This window comes from Danio rerio, chromosome 24, assembly GCF_052040795.2.
Source record: "Danio rerio strain M-AB ecotype USA chromosome 24, GRCz13ab, whole genome shotgun sequence".
NCBI lineage: Eukaryota > Metazoa > Chordata > Actinopteri > Cypriniformes > Danionidae > Danio > Danio rerio.
The window spans coordinates 24,402,047-24,418,254 of NC_141044.1; the positions used below are offsets into that span (position 1 = coordinate 24,402,047).

The 16,208-nt window shown below is 35.1% G+C and overlaps 2 protein-coding genes across 20 annotated transcripts in view; both read right to left on the reverse strand.

The window, feature by feature from the left end:
• vipr1b (vasoactive intestinal peptide receptor 1b) overlaps window positions 1-16,208 on the reverse strand; it is a 738,286-nt gene that overhangs the window by 645,538 nt on the left and 76,540 nt on the right. The window lies entirely within an intron of this gene.
• Window positions 1-16,208, reverse strand: part of atp8a2 (ATPase phospholipid transporting 8A2) — a 143,935-nt gene that overhangs the window by 13,593 nt on the left and 114,134 nt on the right. For all 15 annotated transcript variants that reach the window (XR_015524922.1, XR_015524924.1, XR_015524923.1 and 12 more), the window contains 2 exons: window positions 12,364-12,420; window positions 7,171-7,278 (listed from right to left, as the gene is read on the reverse strand). Coding sequence is in view for 10 of the 15 variants with exons in the window: in XM_087309497.1 (XP_087165623.1) it covers window positions 7,171-7,278; window positions 12,364-12,420 (165 nt within the window). In the remaining 5 variants the exon portion in view is untranslated. The remainder of the gene's footprint in view (window positions 1-7,170; window positions 7,279-12,363; window positions 12,421-16,208) is intronic.

Below are 16,208 nucleotides of genomic sequence, written 5' to 3' on the forward strand. Positions count from 1 at the left end.
GACAAGCACTGATACTCAGCAATTTTGTTTTGCTCAGAACTCAACTGTCTGAACCTGATTTTGACCACCAGCCGCAGCCATGAACAAGTTTGCAGACATGTTTCCTAAAGTTATCTAGTTGATAACTGAGATATCATTGTATTAACGTTTCATTAATATTTGTTTTGTATATTGATTTAACGTAATCTCTAAAATTATTTACACAAAATATTATATTTACGTACTGTAATTCACAATTTATTTGACATTATAATGCTTTTAAACACACACACACACACACACACACACACACACACAACACATTTAATTAAACTCTGCCATTTCATATACACGTTAGATCTATCTGTCTGTCCGTCCATCCATCTGTCCATCCATGCATCTATCCATCTATCTATCTTTGCAGTAAAATTAATTTATAGTATTTTAAAGTATTTATACACACATTTATTCATTCATGCCTTCATCCACCTGTCCATCTATGCATCTGTCTGTCTGTCTGTCTGTCTATCTATCTTGCAGTTAAATTTATTTATATTATATTATAGTATATATATATACACACACATTTATCCATCCATCCATCCATTAGAGTTCAGGTAGGTCTCGAGAACTCCCCTGCTTGATAATGTTGGAAGTAGATTAATGCTATGAAGTGTCTATGCTGTCAATTTAGATTTGTCAATTTACTTATGTTACATGTTTTTGGTCTGTGGGAGGAAACCGGAGAGCCCGGTGAAAACCCACGAAAAAACGAGGAGAACATGCAAACTCTGCACAGAAATGCCGACCTGGCCAGGAAGTGTCCAAGCCGGTGACATTCTTGCTGTGCGGCCGTGGTGTTAAGCCTCCGTGCTGCCATGACAAGAAAATGGGAGGAGTAGGGGTGGAAGGGGGGATTTTCAAGACAAAAATGGCTGAAGTAAGATACTCTGGTTATTTATAGTGGTTAAGGAGTTGTATGATTGGTAAATCAGAGTTAGCTAATGTAGACCAGGTGCTATCAATTATAAGCACAAGCTCCTCTCTAAATTAGTTTATAAATAAACTTCACTTCCATCCATCCATCCATCCATCCATCCATCCATCCATCCATCCATCCATCCATCCATCCATCCATCCATCCATCCATCCATCCATCCATCCATCCATCCATCCATCCATCCATCTATCTATCTATCTATCTATCTATCTATCTATCTATCTATCTATCTATCTATCTATCTATCTATCTATCTATCTATCTATCTATCTATCTATCTATAAATCCATCTATCTAACTATCTATAAATCCATCTATCTAACTATCTATCTATCTATCTATCTCTCTGTCTGTCGGTCGGTCGGTCGGTCTGTCTGTCTGTCTGTCTGTCTGTCTGTCTGTCTGTCCGTCCATCCTACTGTCTGTCCATCCATCAATCTATCATGCACTTAAATTTATTTATAGTATATTATAGTATACATACACACATTTATGCATCATTCATCCATCCATCTATCAAGTAGTTAAATTAATTTACAGTATATTATGGTATATATACACACATTTGTTCATCCATGCATCTATCCATCATGCAGTTAAGTTTATTTATATAATACTTCTACTACTAATAATAATTCATTCATTCATTCATTTTCTTGTCGGCTTAGTCCCAACTTATCCAGCAACTTTTTACACAGCGGATGCCCTTCCAGCCGCAACCCATCTCTGGGAAACATCCACACACAGTCATTCACACACACACACTACGGACAATTTAGCCTATCCAATTCACCTATACTGCATGTCTTTGGACTGTGGGGGAAACCGGAGCACCCGGAGGAAACCCACGCAAACGCAGGGAGAACATGCAAACTCCACACAGAAACGCCAACTGACCCAGCTCGAACCAGCAACCCAGCGACCTTCTTGCTGTGAGGCGAACGTGCTACCCACTGCGCCACTGCGTCGCCCACTAATAATAATAATATATGTAAATAATCCATACACATATATCAGCTACTGATACTTGACACACCAGGCGCTACATTTTGGCATGAAAGCATTACATTTGTTCCTTTTTTTAACAACACAGAGTGATGTTCAACATGTTCTGTGAGATGGTATTTTCCTTAAGTAACTTTTACAGCTAATCCAGCAGACTGGAGAAACTTCACGCTGTGCACTCAAGTGATTCTCTTCAGAGGATCCTCCACAGCTGATGTTCCCGATGGAATCTAACAGACTCCCGAAACCATTAACCGGCATCCCCGCTCGACAGCTGCATGCGCGCACACTATACCACCCAGGCCAACCCTAGAAAATTCTCAGACGAGCAGACGCACAAAAATACACTCGCTGGAAAAACATGCAGAGCTGTTGCTCCCAGCTGGCCTACATGAAGAGATTAAAGACGCATCATGAAAATCAGACTTTCTATGTTTAAGTGCTATGACCGGATCCCTGTTGTTTCTACCAGTTCAGAGAACATGAAATAGGACAAACCCAGTAACGTTGCTGTGGGAAGCCTACTTCTGCATGCATTTGGAAAAACATGCCTTACAGATTTTGCTCCCAAGTGATGTAGGAAGGGGATCTTATAATAATATATTATCATGTGTTATTACCAAGGCTTTGTGCTTTAATTTCACATCCAAAACAAGTATGTCACTTCACATCATGTGTGATTTACTCTAGTTTTAAGTGATTACGCCTGTCGTACACTACTCTACTCTAGAATCTTTGACTCATGAAAATGGAGCCCCTTTTAATTAGAAAATGCTGTTCCATTTAACTACAGAAGAGATCAAATGAAATTGGAGGTACAGACATCCACAATCGCTCTCTTGACTGGTATATATTATACTCTCGGTGAGTGTGAATGGTTACATATCTTGCGTTTTAGGGCCGGTACAAACCAAGCAGACACTAAACAACTAGCACAGACGAAACCCAACTGCTGTTGTCTTGTATCGACTCACATTTGGTTCCATCTGGATCAAAAAACTGTGTGTGAACACACCAAAGGGATGAGGGCCAATTGAAACGGGAGTGCGAAATAAGAAAAACAAGAGTTTAGTACCACTATCAGAGTAATTATGAGGGATTTGCTCCTGCAAATATGTCTGAGTAGTGAAATTATAGCTGGCCTCTTTGTATTCCTTCTTGATTTGTTTACTTGCTATGTCTCTTCACTATGTCACACTCACACTCTGGTTCGTTGCTGAATACCCAGTCAGACTGCTCTAGTCAGCCGATGACCCAACCCTGAATTGGCATGCTGAATTGGGCCAATGCGATTTGATGTTAACCCGACAACAAACATACAAACAAATAGCAAACCAACTACCCGGATAGACGTTGACCAACAAAGTTCAACAGTCGAACAACGGCTTGGTGTGTTCTGGTTTTCTGTCAATTTGTCCTACCTTGTCAGATTATCCTACCTCCCATTCAAAAACGAGGTAGCACATTTTGATGATGCAATATGCTAGCCATCAGATTTTGCTACAGTGTAACTTTTATTGTGGATTAGTGTGATATGAAGCTGTAACATCGCCCTAACCTACCTAATCCCTAACCCCAACCTCAAAACCATTCAAATACAGTGTTGGTAGCATAAATTGACGGTAGGATAAAATGTCAGGACACCGGTTAATAGGCTGTATGTGTACTGCATTCAACTGACCTGAGCTCTGCTGATTAATTTATCCTGAAAACACTTGCCATAAATCATAAACGCACATTTATCATGCACTGTATGATCACTTTTAGGATTTTTACATACTAATAGCACAGTATTTATTTGCAAAGGCCAAATCAACTACATTCATGTATACACTAACTGTTCAGAAATATCCTGGTGCATCTAGAAGTTGTACCTTCTTCCTCTCTATAATTGTCAGAGTCTGGTTTGAACATGCACTTCACTACTGGTCATTTCTTATATTTATCTGTGTTGGATTTGCTCATTTTGTTGTTTCCGAAGTGTCAGAATAACATGTAAAGGCTCCACCCTTTTTTGGAGAGCAGCAGCTCATTTGCATTTAAAGGGATATGCACAAAAACGGCTTGTTTTTGCTCACTCCCAAATACTTGCAAAACTTGCAAGCTATAATAAATGACCAGGAGGGTTTTTTAGATTGAAACTTCACAGAAACATTCTGAGGACACCAAATATTTACTTTATATCTTTTGAAAAGGGGCTTAAGATGTCTCCTTTTCGAGGTGAGCATTTGGACAGAGAGAGGAAAGAGAAGTCAGCGCTAAGGGGTGAAGAGTGAAGAATGTCCTGTGTTTCCCACTCGCTCTCTGAAAGCAGCTGTGGTGATACTTGAGCTCATTCCTGATTTCTGACACAAATCGAATTAATGGGCCGCAGGGTTTCAGAGATCTCCATCTCACCCCCCGACTGCTCCACACTTCCATTGCAGAGGCTTGGTTTTGTTTTTAAATCTAGTAAGACGCCAATGTAGGTAGCAGTTTCGAGCACCGGAGGTACACTTCCAATTATTCTGTCAGCTGAGATATACGCATTGCAATCCCAGAAATCACTGTGACACACTTGCTGAAAAATGGATGGGGCAAGAAAGAAATGTCAAAGGGAAAGTTTGGGCAAAAATGAAAGTTCTGTTAGTTATTCACCACTAACCAAGCAGATGACACTAAATATTGACCTTCATATACAGTTAAAGTCAGAATTATTATTATTATTTTATATTTCCCAAAGGAAAGTTTCACAGTATGTCTGATAATATTTTTTCTTCTGGAGAAAGTCTTATTTGTTTTATTTTGGCTAGGATAAAAGCGTTTTTTAACAAAAAAAAAAAAAAAAACATCTTTAGTCCAAAATTATTAGCCCCTCTAAGCTATATATTTTGTTGATTGTCTACAGAACAAACCACTGTTATACAATTACTTGCCCAATTACCTTAACCTGCCTAGTAATCCTAATTAACCGAGTTAAGCCTTTAAATGTCACTTTAAGCTAAATACTAGTGTCTTGAAAAATATTTAGTCAAATATTATATACTGTCATCATGGCAAAGATAAAGTAATTCAGTTATAAGAGATGAGTTGTTAAACCTATTATGTGTAGAAATGTGTCTTCTCTCCATTAAACAGAAATTGGGGGGGAAATAAACAGGGGGGCTATTAATTCAGGGGGGCTAATAATTCTGACTTCAACTGTAGGAGTGGAAATCAGCTATGTAAGCTGATGTACTATGTAAATAGTTAACATGAACAAAATGATTCATAATATCTTCTTTTGTTTCCCCAGATAAAACTGATGAAAGAGATTTGGAACAAGTTGAGTGTCAATAAAATGATGATGAAACTATTACTTTAATTATAGGTAAGCAACTGTATATAAATATACTTAAACATTTGTTAAACTTACCAATTAATATATATATATATATATATATATATATATATATATATATATATATATATATATATATATATATATATATATATATATATATATATACTATATATATATATATATATATAGTATAATGTACAAAAAATACACATTTGAAATATTAAATATTACATAACATTAATATAATTTTACATTATATCAAAAAATTATTTTTAGTTTATTTAGTGCAAACTGCTCATTATAACTTTTTTTATTGTTACTTTATCTTAGAATTAGAGAGCATCTCAAACAAAATACATAAATGTTAGTCACACTGTACAATAAGATTTCATTAGTTAATGTTAATTCATGTATTTACGAACATCAACTAAGTATGAACAGTATTTAAACAGCATTAATTAATCATAATTCAACATTTACTAATGCGTTTTTAAAATCCAAATTCATGCTGGTTAACATTAGTTAATGCACTTAACATGAACTAACAATGAAAAACTGTATTTTCATTAACTAGCGTTAACTAACATGAAGAAACACTGTAATAAAGGTATTGTTCATTGTTCATTTATGTTAGCAAATGCATTAACTAATGATAACTAGTACAACCTTATTGTGAAGTGTTACCGGAATTTCACACTAAAATTTGTAGAATTTTTTATTTCAAATTATTAATATTGTATATAACAAATGTAAAACACATTTTATTAATGTACAACTATATTCCTAAATATAATTAACTAATTATTTAGTGCTGAATGACCCCATAGCAGACATGCCAAGTTGGGAAAGTCATCAGGCGGGTATCCGAAGAGCAGGGGGTGTGGGGGGTTGCGAGACCTGTCTGCGGAGAGGGGTGGGTGACATATTTGAGGGTCGGGGGACGCGTGATTTCCAGGAGATTATTATTCATTTGCGGGCATCCGGGAGTCTCTATATCTATGCGGGAGAGAACGTCCCAGAACTTCGGGGAGACTTGGGATGTCTGCCATGGTTACACTTACATGTTGTTTTTAGCTAGTCTCAACTAAAACTCTCAAGTGTGTTATAATATAAACATTACGTTAGACATGTTATGTTTATATAGAAGTTGCTATTTAGCCGCACCATATTGGTGTTTCATAACATCTCATTTTCATGAGGTGGGTCGTTAGCCCAATGGTAACCCCCCAACCTGGATAACCAGGACATACACACACACACTACAGATAATTTAGCTCACCCAATTCAACTAGCGCATGTCTTTGGATTGAGGGGAAACCAGAGCACCCGGAGGAAACCTATGCGAACACGGGGAGAACATGCAAACTCCACACAGAAATGCCAACTACCAGCCGGGGCTCGAACCAGCGACCTTCTTGCTGTGAGGTGACAGTGCTAACCACTGAACCACTGTGCTGGCAAAAATGGTGTTTGGCACTTTAGTAAATTCCATTCAGTTAGGATGCAGCCTATTTATTCAGCAAACAATATAAAACAAAAGAACAGAATTAAATAAAAGATATGCATTGAGTATATAACCCTATGAGGAAAATCCCTTATGGTGTCTCACACACACATGTAAACAGCACAGTACAAACCAGCCCAACGGCAAGAATCAACACTTTCAGGGTAGGCCGTAAAAGCCTGGGGCTCGGGTGACTGTGTGGCAGGTGCAGGTGACTGTGAAACGGGACGCTGGCTCATAAATCTGACACAGAACACCCAGAGAGCAAGTTGTGGAGGTGCCGGGTAGCAGTCAAATACAGGAGCACAGAGAGAAAACACAAACGTCAGCAGGTGTGTGTCAGTGTGTGTTTACACTCACCTGGCCCAACATATCCGGAGCTATAGGAATAGTTGGCCAGATCGCAGAATAGACGGCAAAAAACAGCATCCAAAGCACCATGCTGCCCCAGACAGCCAGATGAGAAAACTAGAAGGAGGGAAAATGAGGTCATGGTCAGTTTTTGGGTTTGTAAATAATCAGATCGTTTTTTAAAATAGTGGTTACGTAAAACAATGTATATATACGGTTCAATTTAAACGGATCTTTTTTTTATTCAACAAAACATGCAAAACATAATAAGGAAAAAGGTCTGTTAATGCAGTTACACCTTTATTGTGCATTATTTTCTAATTATTCAACAAACCAGAGTCAATTATTATGATTATTTTATGGTTACTACACCTAGTCGTTGTTCAGATGCTGTATTTTTTATTTATTTAATATTACATGAATATAATTATGTAAATTGCTAACTATACTGCTGATACATGACATTATTTATACCCATTAATATTTGATTTACATTTCATAAACGTATAGATAAGAAAACTAGGAGGAGATCAAGAAGGTCATGGTCAGTTGAATATAGACTTGTTCAGCTGTAATAAACACTGTGTGAATACCAAGGGCACTTTATTTCATCAGACGATCTGGTGTGAAGACAGCTGGACCGACAGGGAGTGTCGACGGGCCCTCAACACACAGAGAAATGTCCTGACATATACATGTTCAATGCTATCTAAAGCACTTCCCAGAATACATTTATTCCACTGTCCTATAGAATTAGACCCGTGATATCCAGTGCATTGTGTTAATGTGCTCGCCTTTCAGTGCAGATAGGACAAATGCTTTGGAATAGATTTAATGCACTAGTGGACACTTTGATAAACTGCAAAGATAAAGAATCTTACTCAGTAATTTTGTGTCTCACTTGAAAAGAGAAATGATTTAAGGCTGTTAAGAGTTGAATTGTGAATAATGTTTTGAAATCATGTGTTTAAATCAAGATAAAAGTATCTGTCGAAGGGTTATGAATACTCAATATTTGCTATTTTAAGGACAGAAAAATATGCTCTTCACCGCGTGCATTAGAGTTATATCCAAACACACATCCTATTTTTATGCACCATATGGTGACAATGCGCCTAAACACACCTCCTTTATAGACCAGCACGCCCATGAGTCCTCAAAGTGGGGCAAATGGATTTGCTATTTAATCAATGTTGTGCAAAACTTGGAAATTAAGGGTTGTGCTGGTCTGAAAATAGCAACAAATCGCGCCAAACATGTCTTGCGCCTTATTGCACTGGGTGTATGATAGGGCTTCTCAAATAGAAGTTACATTTCACAAAAAGGAAAATAAAAGATTTAAAGGATTCTTTTATGAAACGTTTATAAAAATGTCATGTTTATGATAATAAAAAAACTTACCACATTGATTTGTTACATGTAAATTTAAATCAACTTAATTTCTGATACATTTTTTCTAATACAAAACATAATTAATTAATGTCACAAATTAAGCTACATTTTCTTGAGTAGAAAAATCTGCAGAAATAAGTAAACATTTTACAACATAGAATATCTCAAAGCAAAGTAAAATTTTTTGGAACTATGGAAAATTGCTGAAATATCTTGTTTTCGGAAAATGAAGCAGAATTAACAATTTTTTTGCTGCCCAATTTTTAAGAAATGTAAATACAAGCAGAAACAAATCATTTTGATACATTTCAGAACAATATAAAACATTAAAACTTACTACATTTTATTGCAGTGGTCACCAAAGTTGTTCCTAGAGGGCCGGTGTCCTGCAGATTTTAGCTCTAACCCTAATGAAACACACCCGAACAAGCTAATCAAGCTCTTACTAGGTATACTTAAAACACCCAGGCAGGTGTGTTGAGGCAAGAAGGAGCTAAACCCTGCAGGGACACCGGCCCTCCAGGACTAGGATTGGTGACCCCTGTTTTATTGATATGGAAAATTAATAGAATATTTTACCTTTAAAGTCCATCATCTTGCTTAGCAAGTACATGTATCTTTATTTAAGAGCACTTTGACATTTTACAGAACTGAACAAATAGGCTGAGTAGAATCCTTTTTACACCCTGCAGGTTTAGACACACACTGTAAAAAATTACTCAAGGGGGTGTTAAATACCACCCAAGAAAATCAGTTAAATTTTAATTAAGTTTATGAGTTAGCATCTAAAATGCAACATAATGGGTACATTCTACCTACACTATCTATTTTTTAACAGTAAAAAAATGCAACACTTAAAAAATGAGTAAAGTATACTCTTAAATATTTGCTTTGGTACCGCAAATTGCGCATGCGTCAACATCCAGGAGGGAATCGCGGGGGCGCCATTTTCCATGTCATTGCCAACGTGGTGGGACGGCAATTGAATTACAGGTAAGTTTTATTTAACTTGTTGATATATTGAATGCAAATGTTAAGTTGTGCAACGTTAAAATCAACCAGAAGATTATAATCTGCGCACTTCTCTTTGTTGTCGACACCACAGTGACAGATTCACATTTTAGAATTTGTGGTCAGTCAAATTAGCATTAAAATTTTAATTGCCCAGTGCTCGCACCTGCTAATGTGAATAAACATCTATATCACTTAATTATAGTAGTTTTCATCATTGTCAATGTCTGAAATTTATAAACAGCGAAGCTACTCCACTCCAGTGTTTGAACTTGAGGTAATGGTCGTTCTCAAATGATTCATTCATGTTGAATGAATCTTAAATGGCACTCGAGAAGAACATGATATACGCTTCGCTTGTGTGAATGCTTCAGCTGTTTGAACTTATTTTTGATTCGCGAAAAACGACGTGAAGCAAAAGTGTGCTAAATGTAAAATCGACATCCTGTGGCCAGATCCAGAGGAAACACTACTGATCTATACCAGCATCTTCAAAATCGAAAATCGCATTGCAATCACAATATTTATCAGAAAAACCGCAATTAGGAATTTTTTTCTCAAAATCGTGTAGCCCTAGTTTCAAGGTATTCAAATGATTACACATAGTTTAATTTTCCTTATTGAACATTGTGCTTAAATAATTACTCCACATTCATAAAAAAATGTCACAATAATTTACTCACCCCCATGTAATGTGGTAATAATTACATTTGGAATTTAATTATCTGCGAACACATCTGCGCTAAGGCAATGGCTAACAGAAAGTGCTCTAATGTTTGGGTTACATTTCACAAAGGTTCATGAGGACGGATATGGAGGACCAGAAATTACCTAAGTATAAATAAATAAATGAATAAATGCAGAAATAAATAAATGTAAAAATACATAAATTAATAAATAAATGCATGTAGAAATACATAAATAAATAAATGTATAAATAGATAAATGTATTTATAAATAAATTAATTCAATGCTGAAATAAATAAATGTAGAAATACATAAATTAATAATTTTGTGTTAAAGTGTCATTTTTTATTTAGCTATTTTGGTACCATTTGTGTTATGCTACATTTATTTCTACATTTATTTGTATTTCTATATTTATTTATTTTTACATCTATTTCTGCATTTCTACATTTATTTAATTCTGTGTCCATATGTTAATGAGGTAGGCGGTCCTAACCTCTCTCAACGCAGGATTAGTTAAACGTGATCCCTATTTTTACGGCTGTAGTACTGTGGATAATACAATCATTGCTAATGATTTAACAGCGAATGCTCCAAGCGACGGCCTTTTGCTTTGTTTAAAACATGCTCTCGATGATTTAGTTCAGTTCAGTGCTGAAAAATGTTTTTTTTTCTTTTTAACAGGAGAATGAACTTGAAGGCCACACAAATCACATAATGAAATTGGTAGTGATTAAAAACCCCACAGCTGAGGTGGACCCAGTGGATGTGTGTGTCATCATAGAGGGCAGCAGAGTGCTGAACGGTTGTGGAACATAACCCCAGCATGTACATTATTGATGGGACTTATCTATGCACTCAACCTTCAATATCCCAAAAACCTCAAGTACACTTTTGAAGTTTTCCAGAAACTGTTTTTGGAACTTGATGGAATGAAGCTGCTAAAAAAGATCCAAAGCCTCAGGTGTAAGCTAATGGAATGAGCTGGCTTCATCCAGTTAAGACACTGTTCTATATGTAAATAGTATTGTGTTCCAATTATAATTTTGTAAAATGTTTTATGAAGTTGTGTTGGGGGAAATTTAATGCACTTGTACCTAATTAGTGTTTTTTCAAATGTTTTTCAAAATGTTTAAGAAGTTGCATGCTATGCAAGTTATATGAAGTTGTATTTTCCTAAAAATTGAATCTAAGAGCATTTTTTGTTTTGGTTTAAAAAAAAAAAAAGTTGGTGAAATGTTGGCATGGCATTCTGTTGAGGTAAAGGAGATTTTTTTCATTTAGTTTTTTTTTTTGTATTTTTTTTATTCTCATATTAGTGACTCCTTTCATTTGTGTTGCAAGTGTTGCACACGTATCTAAACACTGAAGTTTTAATTTTGGAATGTGTTCAGATGGGTGGAAAACATAATATGGAATGTTTAATGCTTTATGTAATGTATTTCTTTTGAAATTCAAGCTAAGGTGTTTTTTACTTACTTTTTCGTTAAAACGTACCTTTTTTGTACTTGCATTTTTTTGTACTTGCATTTTTTTATTACATTTTTTAAATGTTTTTAAAAAATGTTTTGTCAATAAAAAAGCAATTGATGCAGTCTCCTGCTTCTGACAATTTTTAAGTAAATTCAACCTTTAATGAAAAAATTATTTTTGATTATTCTTATTGGGTAATAATTAATAATAGTAAATTAGTAGATGGATTGTTGCTTACTAACATAGAGTTAATGTTACTCAATTATTATAAGTAATAATTTATGTAATCTAATGTAAAATATTAGGTAGACCGTACCTAATTTTTTGCAGTTTGTCAGAGCTGTTAAATTGAGGTATTCTTTATATAAATATATAGTTTATAATCTAACCAAACTAAGTAAGTGCAAATTCTTACCTCAGTTTTATTGAGTAGATTCTATAGGTTGTTTTTTACAGTGCATAATATCAAATGTAGTCAATAATATTTTCTATTACTCCAGATATAACATATCCTTTTTAATAAATGTGATGCCTTTGACAACACTTTCATTACTGCTGCCAAAAAACGCTCATTGCTTTGAGCTCAAATGGCAGGCGGTATGTGTGTATGTGTGTGTTGAAGTATGAGAACCAACCTACCCTTGTCCATGCTGTGGTCTCCATACCGGCTTTCAGACATACAGTTACCACGACATACTGCACCAGCAAAGGAGAGAGAAAGAGAGTGAGAGACAGTCATAAATAATAACAGTAATGATACACACTCATCATCCTGCTAAAGCATTTTACACAGCCCTAACACACAAAACCAGATGATGCTTTCACACAGGCATCGACTTACTATCGCCTCTAGCCACGCACACAGCTTTAAAAACACACACAATTATACATTTAGCCCTTAAAGTAATCACTCGTACACACACACACGCAGACAGAAGCCTGCGAGGAACAGAAAAGAAATACCAGCACACAAAGACTTCATTTCTCATGGGACTCATTCATTACTGTTTTAATGGCTAGAGTCTGGTATCGCCTCTTAAAGAAAAAAGAATCCAGCATACTGTTTGTAATAGTCTGGGTTACACAAAAGACAAGGTCTTTTTTATTACAGATGGCCAAAAGCACAACAAAACAACAACAGAATTTTACAATTAAAATAATGTTCGCTGATTGGCTAGTGGGGGAGGGAACAGTGGTGATTTCACTTGAACTGTATATACAAGTGTTGCTTAGTATTTAGAAGCTAAATTGTTGCACAAAATATATATACACTACCGGTCAAAAGTTTGGGGTCAGTTAGATTTTGAAATGTTTTGAAATAAGCTTCTCCTGCTCACCAAGGCTGCATTTATTTCATCAAAAACACAATACAAATGGTAAAACTGTCAAATGTTATTGCACTATTAAATAACTGTTCAAAAGTAGTTTATCATTTAATTTAATCATTTATTAGTGATTTTAATGATGAATTTTCAGCTTCATTTTCATTTTCAGAGTCACATGATCCTTCAGAAATCACTCTAATATTAACTATTATTATTATTGTTATTATTATTATTAATATTATTATTAATTGTTATAGTAATAACAGTATATATACAGAAATCCTAAAGATAATTTCAATACCTTCAATACTAAGACTTTTTAATGACCTTCTCAGAATATTTTAAGACCGCATCACCACTTCAAGATCAGTATCAAACCTTTAACTTGATAAACAGTTGTTAATAAACAGTTGTAGTTAAATGAATCAATGGAGCACAACCATGTAACAGAACTCCAATAAGCTCAGAGGAAGCAAAGAGGAAAACAATTACACGGTTGTTTTCAGCGACAGGCTTCAGCCATTGTTTAAACTCATCTTTAGTCAACCAAGAGTACGCAAACTTAAATTCACCCATTTTGTCGTCTGTTTCGCTCTGTGGTTTCGCTACATGTGGAGAGCGTCACATCACCTTCCTGCGTTTGTTGCAAATTATGTGACATCATGTGGACAAAGGAGCTTGGTCAGACCCACCCCGGCCCGAACCAAGACTAAGGCCCAATTAAGACTTTTTAACTACTTTTAAGGGTCTTCATTTTCTCATAATTGATTTATCAACTTTTAATACTTTTTAGGACCCCACGGACACCCTGAATAAAAGCAATAATGACTAGAGTAATAATTTCTTTTGAAACTCCATAAAATAAGAAAGCAGTTATTCAAAATTTCTGTAAATATGTAACAATTTAACTTTTTTTACATTTAATAAATGCTGCCTTGAAAAACAATAATCTTCTTTAAAAAAAAAAACATGGAAAAAAAACCTGACTCCAAACTTTTGACCGCTAGTGTATATTATTTATTAATTCACGTACTGTAAAAAATGGCTATGATGTTAGCTGTGAAAGTGCTCCAGTAGAAAATAAAATGTTTCCCAGTTAACAGTAAGATTCCTTACTATAGACGGTGTATACTGTAACAATACACTGAATTTCGCAGAATTCCCTGGCATGACTCTTCACTATTTACTAAGTGTTGTTGTTTATTTTGTTGTTGACAATATTATGGTTATTTTTAGGGTTGTTACGACACTGGAATTTGATAACAATTGGCACAAAAATGTTAAAAACGTCCATTTCCCACTAACATTTAAGTGATGTGGAGCACTTTCTTAAACAGTGCTGATTATCATTGTGTTCACATGCTCAACAGAAATCAGAAACAGACGTCGATCAGCTGGTTTGTCTGTAAGCTGACATATGAGCGATCCGCTGATGAATTGACTGATCTCTAGGCATTGAAACACTCCAGTGTCCCTGTATCTGTTTACTGTATACACTCAGTAAACACGGCCAATCACAGTCATTTCTGTTGAACATGTGAACACAATGGCAAATCAGTGCAGTTTAAGAATGTGCTCAACAGCGCTCAAATGTTAGCGTTTTTAAAATTCAGTATCGATTGGTACTGAATTCCAGTATTGTGACAACACTAGATTTTTTTTTTTTCATTTTTTAAAATTATCCTTTTCTTTGTATCAGTCATGTGCATCAAAGTTTAATGTTACATCTAATGTTGATAAATAATGTTTATTTCATAATTTGTTTCTAATTGTACAATTCTGGCAACCACAGATACCATTTTTTCACCAAATGACAAGATTTTATATATTTCTTTAAACAGCGCAGGGTATATGCAAATAAAACATGCAGTACAATCAGTGTAATTTGATTATTGATTGGGTATCTCAGGTTGACTTGAGTCACAGGTGAGTTCTTTCTCCTTCAATCACTCACTCTCCTTCAGCTCATTCCCTCCTTTACCAATTTGTCGCCACAGCGTAGTTGATTCTTTTCCATTTAAAACTTCAGGAGTTAAAATCTTTATTTACATTTATGAATTTGCATTTACGCAAAGCAATTCATATTGCATTAAAGTTACACATTTGAGTGACAGGAAGACTACTAGGTTACTGGACAGGTTATTAAGTTTCATGTACAGTACAATTACAGAATGAACATCTGACTCACATACAGCACGAAAGTTTTGTTGTGATCGATATTTTTTAGTGAAGCTTTTAAGATTCATGATTTTACTGTGAACAATTCACCCATCTACATTTTTTGATCCGTAATTCAAAATCATCAAAACATTCTTTGCTAGATGTGAATGACAGACTTCTCTTTGATGACATTTGCAGGTCTAATGAAATCATTCCACTTGCTTTAACTATTTCCCTTTCATACAATCATTACTAGCTTGAATTCAGATCTGCCTCCATTTAAGCAACTGAGGTCCACATTCTAGATTCCTTTATTTTTTTAATAATTCACTTCATTTGGATGCACATCAAATATGTAAGAAAAGATCAATCTCTTCCTGCACTAAGAAATGCAGCTTCTCTGAGAGGATTTTAGCACAAAAAATGCTTTTGCAACACATCCATTGACTTTGAAAAGGTAATTTCTGGACTCTAAATTGCGCTTGAGCAATGTGAGAATTGTGACAGTTTTGGGCAATAAAAGTGATTTTAAAATATTAGTTTATGTACATAGGCAAATAGAAGCCTTTGGCCGGTGTTTTGCATTTTCAGCAAAATACTTTTTTCATACATTGAGCACTTTAAGGCAGTGTGTCAAAAATGTGTCTCAACATTGCTGTGTACTTTGTCTAGATTTTGAGTATATGAATACATATTAAATAAAACTGACTCAAGTAGTAAGACTGACTATTCATTAAAATTTTAGAGGTTTTGTCAGCTAAACGCCACTGTCCTAAATGTTTACTAAATCAGAAACCTCTATTTTAAAGGCCACATGACATGCAAGTAATCATCAAAACACTAATCCCAACCACTTAATTATAAAACTGTCATTTTTCTACACCTAGCTGTTTGAAATGCCACTCTAATAGAACGTGTCCGATTTTGTTTTTTCTATATCACTTTTTATGCAAAGTTTATTTGTGTATTTAAATGTACAACATCTAGTTTTTACCACTA